Below are 12,285 nucleotides of genomic sequence, written 5' to 3'. Positions count from 1 at the left end.
TTCTAAAAAAGAAACCTCGGCACATGTCTCCTAGAGCGCGCTTACGGGTACTCTGTAAACTGTAGTACGGCCCTTGCCCTGGTGCGGTAATAGCGTATACGATTACTACCGTAAAACGCAACTAAAACTCTACCCGCTTTTACTGTTTTCTTATGTAAAATAGATAACTATTGTATTTTTTCTATCGCTCGCCAATTAATTGATTAATTAGTTTAACTTTTGTTAAAATGTAGTTTGAGAATTAAAGAAATTTTATTTACCAGCATGGAATATTATGAAAATAATACAGTTAATCATTATTTTAAAGAGATTACAATTTCTTACAACTTAATATTATTTTCTTTTTTTGTAATCCAGGTAGCCGTGGTTTCAATCACAAAACATATTAATTTATTTAGCTACGGTAGAGCGCGGATCGGAACGTTGTCCGTGTCTTCTTCATCTGTCTGAATCTGATATATTTTCACTGACATGTTGACATCACTAATAAATAACCTTACTTTTCAGTTTTAAAAGCTTCGATAATTGAAATTATTCTATTTATTTACTAATCATAGTTTGAAATTTACAGCTTATAGTTGAAATGATATTTAAAGTGCTTAATAATTAATGTATATTGTTGTCATAGGATAGTAATTTGTAAGTTTTTAAAAGGTTTAAGAAAAACTTGAAAAATGGGCATTTTGGAAAAGATTTCAGAAATTGAAAAAGAAATTGCACGAACACAAAAGAATAAAGGTAATTTACATCGTTCGTTAAACGTAGTTTCTTAATATAAATTAGAAAAAGACTTAGGTTATAGCACTTAAAAGACAAACTTCCAAGTGGATCACTTTGGTTTATTTTTGTAATAAATAATTGAATTATGGATAATTGAAAACAATAATAAGTCTTCACAATCTTAATATGCTGTTATATCAAAATTTATTCTTTTCAGCCACTGAATACCACTTGGGTCTTTTGAAAGCAAAGCTTGCAAAGTATCGTTCCCAACTTTTAGAACCATCAAAGAAGGGTGGTGAGAAAGGGGAAGGTTTTGATGTATTGAAGTCAGGTGATGCTCGAGTGGCTCTTATTGGGTTCCCATCTGTGGGAAAAGTAAGTTAAAACATTACATTTTTTTAAAGTGAATTATCCTATTACATGAATACATGTGAATTTGTTGATGGTAGATTTTAGCGCGTATTTTTTTATTATTTTTATTCTTACTAATACAATGTTATTTAGTAATTACCAGAAAAAAATGTAACTTGTAGCCAATACTGATCATATTTAAGAAATAAAAAATGTGCTAATCTAAGGTGAAAAATGATCCTACAAAAACTTAAATATTGGTGCATTACATTAAATATATCAATCTTGTAATAATAGTTTCTACACTTTCTATTCATAAAGAGCTACAATGAATTTTACCTAGACCCCATCCACTCACTTCATCCAGCTTCGACCAAGCCATGTTTCGTTAGTAAAATTACTTGTAGTATTTTCTTTGTGTAATGTATCGTGTGCATGTTTTAACAGGATTTTTTGAATTTGAAATTGAGTTAAAAAAAATAATGACTTTATACATGTTTTCTACATTAACCAATTTTTTTTTCTGGTAATTAAAAAATAACCATGTATACTCTTTCATCCATTAAAGGTCATATCTGCAACTCTTTAACTATTAGCAGATGTTTATGAGCAGTGGTCACTTCTCTAATTTTGCCATTTTAAATGTCAAGTGGCCGCTATTTATCATGTAAACAAAAACCTTTAAATTAATTATTAAAACAAACAAAACAAATTATTTTTAATATATACTATACGGATATGTGTAATATATACTTCTCAGTAAATTTCTTAATATTTAATTACAGTCAACTTTATTATCTACACTGACACATACACACTCGGAGGCTGCAAGCTATGAGTTTACAACATTGACATGCATTCCTGGCGTGATTGAGTATAGGGGTGCCAACATACAGCTGCTCGATTTGCCCGGAATTATAGAAGGTGCCGCACAAGGCAAGGGTAGAGGAAGACAGGTATATATTTCATATTAACATTAAGATATAAACATCTCATTCTAATTTATACTCTATAATATGTAAACAGGTGAATATAAAATTTTGACTATTGTTAAGATGTGGGTTCACTTGCTGCGTGATTTTAAATAGTGTTGTACTTTGTTCAATTTAAAGTCTAAATATCTACAACTATAGACTAACTGTACATTTTATGCTTGTGCTGTTAAATTACAAAACATTTCTTACGAAAAACTTCTTTTCATATATTACGGATGTTATAAATGCAATTTTTTTTTTCAATTCTTCAATATTGAAGTCATGGGCAAAGCTAGTAATTACAACACAATGTTCACAAAACATTGAAAAAAAAAATTTGTGATGGCTTAATATTAAAATGTATTTTTAGTAAGAGTCCTACTGTTAGTTTTCTCTCTTATTATGTAAAAATAATATTATAAATTGTGACTGTTATATCTTAGGTGATAGCGGTAGCGCGCACAGCCGACCTGGTGCTGATGATGCTGGACGCCACGAAGCCATATGTGCACCGCCAGCTGCTTGAGAAGGAACTGGAGAGTGTCGGCATCAGGCTCAATAAGAATAAACCTAATATTTACTTTAAGGTAACATTATATGCACTACATTATGACTTTAGAAGTTAATTACTAATTAATTAATCTAGCCACCTTATTGTGAAATAATCCTTTTACTTTTTTAATCTTAATTTACACATCCTTTAGTTATAAGAGGTTATATTCCAGTTATATATCTTGTAACCTTTTTGCTGTAAGATTGTCAGTAATTGGTACCAACATTTGCATATCAATTAATATAATATGTTTCTTATATAGGTAAAGAAAGGCGGTGGGCTGTCATTCAACTCGACATGTCAGCTCACAAAGGTTGATGAGAAAATGGTGCAAATGATCCTACATGAATATAAAATATTTAATGCCGAGGTAAGATTTAACAGTGGTAGATCACGCAACAACAATATTTGTTGGATGCACAAATATCCTGGATCGACAGGTGAAATACCACGACCACACAGAAGACAGGCAGCAAGTGGAAGTAATTCTGCATACAGTCTAATGAGTGTAGTGCCGAAGACTTCTCACCCTTTTCTTATTAGGAAAGGATGGGAAGGGGAAGTGGATTTGGCGGAAGAGGGGACTCATAGGAAGAGAAATGTCCTCTTTCTGTGCATCCTCTTCTCTGTTGATTATAGGTAGGCAATGCATCTGCATTTGCGGATGTCTATGGGCAACGGTCGTCTCTCTATTTCGGCGAATTCAAGTGGCCATTTGCTCGTTTACCATCATTTGATATAAAAAAAAAGTTATAAATGAGATTAAGAATCTAAATTTTACAATTTTATAATTTTATATTCATTCTATTTGGTTACTGGTTTTCCTTAGTACCTTTTTGGTTCCTTTACCAACATTATCACATCACTTAAATCGGTTAATATTTTTCATGCAATATTAATACTCGCTCTACTGAAATCATTGTATTTGTGTGAAGGTGCTATTCCGCGAAGACTGCTCCGCTGATGACCTGATCGACGTGATTCTGGCCAACCGTGTGTACCTGCCCTGCATCTATGTCTACAACAAGATCGACCAGATCTCCATACAAGAGGTTGATAGGATAGCACGTGAGCCACACTCCGTTGTTGTCAGGTGATACATTTGTTTTTTTTTTTTGCAAGAAAGGCACACCTTTTTATATTCTATAGGTCCCATTTTAAATATATTTTGTTAAAACAAAAATGTTTTCATTATATAAAAACTTGTTTTGCTAAAATTCATAAAAATTGTTCCGGTAAAAATACCTTTTCTTAATCACATTATTTTCTGAAACAAAATACAGTCGAACCAGGATAAGTGAGAGTCCAAGGGACCGTGATATTTTTCTCACTTATAGAGGTTTCTCGCTATCCAGGTTCGACTGTAACTGGAACAGTAAAGTAAAGTAACAACCGCAATGTTTGAAATAAATATATAAGCTTCCTTTTACTAACATAATTTTGCAGTTGCAACATGAAACTGAACTTGGATTACCTGCTGGAGATCCTGTGGGAGTACCTTTCCCTCATCCGCGTCTACACTAAGAAGCCAGGTCAGCCACCAGACTTTGACGAGGGACTCATTCTGAGAAAGGTAAAGACCTCTTATACAGTAGTATTTAAAGGTTTTCATTATAGGATTGATTTTTTTAAATTGATTTTCCTGGTTAATCAAGAAACCTCTACAAGCGAGAATATCGCGGTCCCTTAGACTTTCACTTGTCCAGGTTCGACTGTATTTGGTTATCAAGTAAGGAGCACTACCAATTCCACGACCACAAGCCGCTCGTTTGTCCCTGTCTATTATAAAAAAATCTACACTAAGGGAACGCTCAGTAACCACTGTAAGTGTCAGTTAGTTTTTTAATAATAAATAAAAGTGTATACTTTAGGGTGTTAGCATCGAGCATGTGTGCCACTCCATCCACCGGTCGTTGGCTGCGCAGCTGAAGTACGCACTGGTTTGGGGCACCAGCACAAAGTACTCCCCGCAGCGGGTCGGTGTATCTCACGTCGTGCATGATGAGGATGTCGTGCAGCTCATCAAGAAGTAGCGGTAAGGTACACAGCATACAGTTGTCAGTCACCGCACTAATATCTATCTATATAAAAGAAAGTCGTGTTAGTTACACCATTTATAACTCAAGAACGGCTGAATTGATTTGACTGAAAATTGGTGGACAGCTTAGAACCAGGAAACGGACATAGGATATTTTTTACCCCGTTTTCTATTTTTTATTCCGCGCGGACGGAGTCGCGGGTAAAAGCTAGTTATGATATACTTGAGATCGTTCCCAGTTTTCATTTAACATGCATGAAATGGAGAACAAAAATAGATTAAAAATATACTGCGGATGAATAAAATTGTATGACAATTTTTTTTTGTATTACTAATTTCTTTATTATGAAACATTAACCGAGATCTTTTTTTGTGAATATGATAAAATCAAAACATATAAAATAATTAAAATTGATAATTAGTGATATTTATGTTTTTTTTCCACAGTTGCAGAGAATGGAGTGTGGTTTGGTGGTCACTGCCGCTTTACCGTGAATTCCCACTGTCGCATACATTTGTACAAAATCATTTATTTTTTTACATGAATGAGAAATAACAATGTTTCGACAGTGGGAACTCGCGGTTATACAGAGCTTGAGAATGTTGAAAGTTTATAAATTCGACTAGCAATAAAAAATACTTATAGCACACAACACACTTTGACTTATTTATGTAGTGATTTTTAACCTTTAAATTCATGATAACATAAATGTTAATATAATTTTTCTGAACTATTTAGTTTTTTATTTATGTTACATAAAAATTATTAAAAAAAAAAAATAGTAACGTCTGCGGAATCCCTTACTCAAGCAACCAGTGGTGAGGGCTAGAGACAGGAACTTCCTCACTATGGGTGCAGTTTCTAAAATAACTGCCTTTTGTATCAGGCCCTTAAGATTATTGAAATTATCTGATTGTTAATTGTTATAAAAATATAGTCATAGTGTGTTGTTTACGTAATATTTGTTGGCGATTGTACAGGAAAAACACCATTTTGTATATAATATGGTTTACATTTTTGCATTGTAATAAATGTTTTTTTTAATGCAAAAATTGTTTCATTTTCCAGAATTATTTTTTACTAGCTTTTGCCCGCGTCTTGGAATTACAAAAAAATCCTAATTAGTAGCCTATGTGTTCTTCCAGATTATGTACTACATCTATGCCAAATTTCATCGAGATCCATACAGCCATTATTTATTAATTTATTTATAATACAGTGTTAACCTTGGGAATACAATTATGTCCCACAAAACTAAAATAATTTGACTGCCGGATGTAAAATCATTTTCAAATTAAAGTAGAAGTAAGTTAAAATAAATATAAGGAAAGTTAAAATTAAATAAGTATAGAGAAAAGAAATATAATGACATAGAATGTAATAAATATTTCTTAAGCCTTTTTTCTGGAGATACCTTCAAATATCCATCCATCCATCTAAACATTCGCAGTTGTAATATTAATAATATATGTAAGATTATTTTACTATCTAAGAATAATAAAATAAAACACATTGTAGTATAAATTAACTTTATTACCCATTTTACTAAATTAACATATTTAAACTAATAACAAATATTTTTATATTTTGTCCTTACTACCAAAGTGCCAGTGTTAATGCATTCCAGGCTCATACGATTTTCTCATACTAAAGTTATCGGTGGCACTGAAAGTGTTAAATAATACATTTACAGATAGTTATTACTATCAGTAGCAAGCAGATCACTTTCAACATTAGCAAGTGACCAGCGGTGTTCAGTTATCTCTAGCGCTTCCCATTCAGCTTTGAAGGCAGCTTTTGGGTCCGGAGGCATTGCCATTGCAGCTCCGGACATTTGTTCTTGCATCACTTTAGACTGGTCGGCAGCTAAAACAGTGAAAAGTTGTTTGAAACTGATAGACCCATGCTGTGAAAGGCTTAAGGTTCAGAAGTGAATCATCAAAAATTAAAAAAAAATCGTGAAAAATGTACAAATAATACATAATAAGGTAAAAATTGAAATATAAATGCAATACCTACCATTATTCTCACCCAATACAAGTGTGTATATGGTCCGTAAACCAAACACATTGAGGAAGTACCAGGAGGCAGAAGACACCCAGGATGCATCAAGATATGCCAACTCCACCCCACGCTGGAGCATTGGCTTAAATCTCAGAGTCAGAGGGAATGGTACCTTGGCTGGGAAATTAAATATTATTTTAAATAAAGTCCAATTCTATAACAGAAAGCATAATGTTTCACAATATGACAAACCAAGAGATACATGTTTATTAACAAATTCAATTTCGAAAGCACTCCCATTAAGAAAATCTTGTTGTCTTATTGAAATGTACCATATTTCAACCTTTACTAATAAAAGATAAAAGTTCTAGGTAACCCAATTTCTTAAGATGTTCTTTGTATATATAGGACTAGCTGTTGCACGCGCAGCGATAGAAAAAAACATATTAAATAGCCTGTGTTCTTTCAGACTATGACCTACATCTGTACCAAATTTTGTAGAGATCTATTGAGCCGTTTTGGAGATACCTTCAAACAAACATCCATCCATACAAACATTTGCATTTAAAATATTAGTAAGATGTACTAATCTACTAGTATAGCATTATATATTCTTAATTTGTATGTAAAACATAATAATATTAACTTGTAAGAAAACCGCTGAACATCCAGTTGATCCATCCTCCAATGACAATCATAGGCAGTACATTAGTCACATTCCCTTTTAGCATGTCAGTCATCATGCCGGGATCAGTCATTGGGTTCTGTGAACAAAACAAGAGCAATAGTCTTGTAATTGACTAATATATCCTCAGAAAGTAGTGTATATTGCAATAAACTTCAAGACTGCTAGTATGTATTAATATGTGATATTTACTAGTCTTATCTATTGTAACTGATCACTTACTGACTGCTTTAGTATAATAAATGAAAAATACAATATCAAACAGCCAAGGTACCTGTGAAGCAGCAGCTCTTTTTTGTACTTTAAAATAGCCAGTATCCTCATTGTTGAACCAGTGTCGACGCATGGCAAAGGACTGTCGTGGCAGATATTTGCCATTTTCTCGGAGCAGACGAGCTCTGATCATAACTTGGCTGCAAGAATTTATAGGTCACATAATATGCTTATTACCAAAGTGAAATCAACAAAAAGTTAGTCTTACCTGTCTTGAACTTGCAATAATTCAATTTTCTTCTGAGACGATAAAATAATCGAAACATAATGCCTTACAATTCCAACGAGGAACGTGATAATTACTATAGGCAGAAACACCCAAACACGTATATTAGGATCCAGGAGTAATTCCGTCATTTTGTAAGAAAAGTACCACGATTAAACTTTAAGTGATTATATAGAATTTAAGCTATAATCATAATTCCATAAGGACCAATTAATTTAGTTTTTTTATTCGATTCAAAGCTATCACCAAGTCATTTTCATCAATCGAATCAATCCAAAATCTATTTGCACAAATGTGACAGCTGGAGATGGTCACGGCAACTGTGACAGTGTGAGCAAAGAGTAAAATAAACAGATAAAACAACAATGATTCAGATGTTTTCACAGATGAAATAAAAATGTTTTGTGCATGTACGTTATTGGCTGACATTGACATAATGACATTTCTTCTTTTGCTGTAAAAAATAATGTTTTGCTTGTGGTTTGTTTATCATGTTTACCAATACGTTAATTTCGAAAACTTTAATTAGGTATATTTAAGTTATAAGGTATTTCAAATCCATATCCATATTGTTTAAACCATAATCGTTAGACCAGTCAAAACTTTAAGTGTAATATTTTTATTTACCTAATCTACTCACATCTAAAATAATTCTTTCTAGGGAACCTAGTTTGCTTAAAATTCTTCTAATTAGATATTTAAACATTAAAATGCCGCGAGGGAGGCCAAAACAATCTGAAGATCAAGATGTGAAAGATAAAAAAGAAATTAAAAGCGAAACAAAAAATGTTAAAACATTAGAACATAAAGCAATAAAAAAGGAAGAAAATAGTTCAAAGATCGACCTTAATAAATTTAAATTTGAAAAGAAACCAACAATAAAAATTGAGTTTGAGAACGATGAGGAAACACAGAAAACAGTAATGTAGAATTTTACAATTTTAGAAAATTTATGTTTGTAAGACATGTATACCATTGCATACATATTTATACATTGATAAAATTGCAGGACTATAAAAGCCTATGGGAACCACCGAATTGGAGACATTTTCTGGACAACTTGAGGATGATGCGCTCCAATAATGATGCTCCAGTGGACTCAATGGGTTGTCATATGACCATGGATGAGAATGCACCACCTAAAGTAAAATACTCCCTCTGTGTTCTTTTATTTTTACAAAGGTGTTATTTATTTGTAGGGCATTCCAGTTGGAGCAATACATGCTGAGGAAATTATTAATAAAACTTGTTTATCAGCCTGTGTTTTTCCAGGTAGTGTTCTTAATCTAAACCAAATTTCATCCAGATCCATACAGCAATACTGTATGTACCTAATAACAAACATTCATTCATCTATAACAGTCACATTTAATATATTATGTAAAATTATTTTTCTAGGTAATAAGATATCAAACACTTATATCCCTAATGTTATCAAGTCAAACAAAGGATCAAGTAACATTTGCTGCCATGGAGAGACTAAAAGAAAGAGGCTTGACGGTTGACAATGTTCTTGCAATGACAGACGATGAATTGGGAAAATTAATTTATCCTGTTGGTTTTTGGAAAGTATGTATTTTCATATCTATATATATAAAAGAAAGTTGTGTTAGTTACACCATTTATAACTCAAGAACGGCTGAATCGATTTGACTGAAAATTGGTGGGCAGGTAGCTTAGAACCAGGAATAGGACATAGGATCATTTTTACCCCGTTTTCTTTTCTTTTTTTTTTATTCCGCGCGGACGGAGTCGCGGGAAAAAGCTAGTTTTATTTAAGATTGACTGTATTGAATTTAATACATTCAATGTCAACTTAGTGCCAACACAAAGTGTACATATTTAAATTGTTTCCGGACTATTTTTCAGACAAAAGTGAAATACATAAAGAAAACAACACAAACACTGAAGGATCAATATGATGGTGATATACCAAATTCCGTGGAAAAACTTTGCAAGCTTACTGGTGTGGGTCCAAAAATGGCACACATTTGCATGAAAGTAGCCTGGGATAAGGTGACTGGTATTGGTTAGTATTGAATAAGTTGTTATTAAATTAAAAAAAAAGTAAAAGCTTAATAAATAGAGTCAAGTAAAGAGGTTTTCTTTGAATTGTAAATTTTATGTTCTGATTAGGTTCAGGTAATATTTTTCACATCAAAGTGAATTTACGAAACTAACAAATTATTCCTTATGATAGTGAATTTGCTAGGAGATTTGGGCCTTGAATATGAATGTATTGTTATTTTTCATAAGACATTTCTTTTCAGGTGTTGATACTCATGTTCACAGAATAAGTAACAGAATTGGTTGGGTCAAAAAACCAACCGTCACACCAGAGGATACACGAAAAGCTCTTGAATCTTGGCTCCCATTTGAATTATGGAGTGAAGTAAATCACCTAATGGTAGGATTTGGTCAAACTATTTGCTTGCCACTTGGACCTTCATGTGATAAATGTTTGAACAAAGATATTTGCCCATCAAGTGGAAAATTAAAAAGATCATCCCCAAATAAAAAATCACCAATAAAAAATACACTAGAAACTAATTCTGAATTAAATATCACAGAAGAACCATTGAAGTTACCACAAAAAATAAAAGTTGAATGCTTAAAAGTTGAAGAAAAAGATGTTGGTTTCCAATGTCAATCACAAAATGTTTCAATATCTGAACTTGAACCTAAAGATAAAACTGTTGTGTCATCACAAAAAAGACAATTAAAAAGACAATCTCCAAGAAATAAAATAAGCAATGAGAATGAAACTTTAACTGATGTAAAGGAATCTAAGATTAATTTAAGAGTAAAAAAGAAGAAATCATATAAGGATTAGCGGATTTCGTAAACCATAAATTACTACATTTTTTTATTATTGTTAATTGTTATTAAGTTTGTGGGATAATTGACACTATGATTATTAAAAGTAAGAGTAGGTAAATGGAAATATGGAATGTTAAATTTGTTAAATCATGTTTCACTACTTTTTTTATATAATAATAAAAAAAATTAACATATCAGAAATTTTATTTCACTTGCTTCTTTTTATGACTCTTTTTCCTTGTTTTATTCTTTTTTGAATCTGTCTTTTTTATTTTTGCCATATGACCTTTCTTTTGTTGAGATTTTTTCTTATTTTGTATCCTATCTAATTTACTCTTCATTTGAAATACTTTACTCTTTTGAATCTTCTTGGTGGCTTGCCTTTTTAGCATTTGTTTTACCTCCTTTTTCGTTTTAAGCTTAGTTTCATTTGTATCAATAACATCAGCATCTGCTTCTGAAGCCTCATCAACACTTTCTTCATCAGAACCCATACCTGGCACATTTTGTGGTAATTCTTTCTTTTTCTTTGTATTGATAACTTTGTCAACACTTTGTTTTGGTTTGTTATCTCCTATGACAATATCTTTTTTCTGCAGAGTATCTGCTGACAGCTCAACTATTTTTACATTGACATCCTCATCTTCATATTCTTCCTGAAGTAGCTGCTCAATATCAGGTATAGGGCGGCTCGATACCACGAGTTTTTTGTATGATTCCTTATTCTAGAATATGCCAAATATTCAGTAAGCATTATATGCAAAATAAGTGAAAGAAGTTTGAGATTATTTACTTTTTTGATTAACAAATATAGAAATGACTTGCTTCGGTAAATGCATATAAAATTTACTAACCTCTTGCCTGATTCGTTTCTTTTCTTCTTTCAACATTCGTTCCATTTCCTCTTTCGCCTTCTTTTTCCTTTCGAGTTTACGTTTACGAAAACCACATAAAAATTCTCTGGAAAAGAACAATAACATCAAGTAATTGACCACCAGAGGATTGGTGTCAACTTTGACCAACAATCAAGGAACAATGCAGCTTTATGAAAAGTTTAAACATACTTTCTTTTGCTTTCATCAAAAACTAGTTTAATCTTCTTCTTTTCAGTATTTTTCGTTTTTCTTTTACCCATTTTTTAATGGTGCAAAGTTTAGAGTATTATAAAATTTACGAGCAATTATATATACACAAACATAGCCTTATTTTCAACAATAGGTTATGATGATTAGGTTAGGTTAAGAATAATGACAGTGACACTTGGATAACGGCGACACTGACACTTATAATACTTTTCATGCATTTTCATATGAGGTTATGGTTTAAGTAGTTCGAGCAATAAAAACTTTAATTCCAAAATTTTCTTCTAGATCTCAACAGATCGATATAGCCTTTACTGATTACTTTCAGTAATCTGATTTTTGACTTAAAACTTTACAGTCCTGTCCTGTGGGTTTTATTACTTAAAGTTTTAAAGCTTTAGTATTTTCTGATTGCATTGTTTTAGCACTGGAACTGGCACTGAAATATCTTTTTATCTAAAAAATCATTTTAACTGAAACATCTTAAATATTTAATTAGACTGTTTTGAAAATTTTTGATAAAGTTTAATTTCTGCGTGCAAATTTCTGGCTGGC

At 32.0% G+C, this 12,285-nt stretch overlaps 4 protein-coding genes across 5 annotated transcripts; 2 read left to right on the top strand and 2 right to left on the bottom strand.

Moving 5' to 3' along the window:
- Positions 1-558: 558 nt before the first annotated feature.
- LOC106713346 (developmentally-regulated GTP-binding protein 2) lies at positions 559-5,376 on the top strand. 2 transcript variants are annotated; one of them, XM_014506145.2, is made up of 9 exons: positions 559-738; positions 938-1,098; positions 1,860-2,030; positions 2,492-2,635; positions 2,864-2,971; positions 3,537-3,694; positions 4,048-4,174; positions 4,473-4,636; positions 5,087-5,376. In XM_014506145.2, the coding sequence occupies exons 1-8, from the start codon at positions 675-677 to the stop codon at positions 4,632-4,634; spliced, it is 1,095 nt and encodes a 364-aa protein (XP_014361631.1). In that variant the 5' UTR covers positions 559-674; the 3' UTR covers positions 4,635-4,636; positions 5,087-5,376. The 2 variants fall into 2 exon arrangements, with proteins under 2 accessions (XP_014361631.1, XP_014361632.1); XM_014506146.2 differs by having other exon boundaries at positions 4,473-4,641.
- Positions 5,377-6,181: 805 nt separating this feature from the next.
- Positions 6,182-8,129, bottom strand: LOC106713352 (ER membrane protein complex subunit 3). Its single transcript, XM_014506154.2, has 5 exons — positions 7,811-8,129; positions 7,604-7,742; positions 7,291-7,408; positions 6,660-6,821; positions 6,182-6,506 (listed from the first exon to the last, which is right to left on the bottom strand). Exons 1-5 carry the CDS (start codon positions 7,957-7,959, stop codon positions 6,328-6,330), a joined length of 747 nt encoding a protein of 248 aa, XP_014361640.1. The 5' UTR covers positions 7,960-8,129; the 3' UTR covers positions 6,182-6,327.
- A 517-nt stretch (positions 8,130-8,646) lies between these two features.
- Positions 8,647-10,661, top strand: LOC106713340 (endonuclease III-like protein 1; the record flags this gene model as incomplete). Its single annotated transcript, XM_045679768.1, has 5 exons — positions 8,647-8,748; positions 8,838-8,972; positions 9,227-9,397; positions 9,698-9,857; positions 10,099-10,661. Coding segments are annotated over 5 exons (1,131 nt in total), but the record flags the coding sequence as incomplete, so codon positions are not given.
- Positions 10,662-10,851: 190 nt separating this feature from the next.
- LOC106713341 (nucleolar protein 12) lies at positions 10,852-11,879 on the bottom strand. The gene is made up of 3 exons (XM_014506140.2): positions 11,713-11,879; positions 11,503-11,608; positions 10,852-11,373 (listed from the first exon to the last, which is right to left on the bottom strand). The coding sequence occupies exons 1-3, from the start codon at positions 11,781-11,783 to the stop codon at positions 10,852-10,854; spliced, it is 699 nt and encodes a 232-aa protein (XP_014361626.2). The 5' UTR covers positions 11,784-11,879.
- Positions 11,880-12,285: the final 406 nt, after the last annotated feature.

This window comes from Papilio machaon, chromosome 10 (genome assembly GCF_912999745.1).
Source record: "Papilio machaon chromosome 10, ilPapMach1.1, whole genome shotgun sequence".
Classification (NCBI taxonomy): domain Eukaryota; kingdom Metazoa; phylum Arthropoda; class Insecta; order Lepidoptera; family Papilionidae; genus Papilio; species Papilio machaon.
This window is presented reverse-complemented; position numbering and strand designations above follow the sequence as displayed.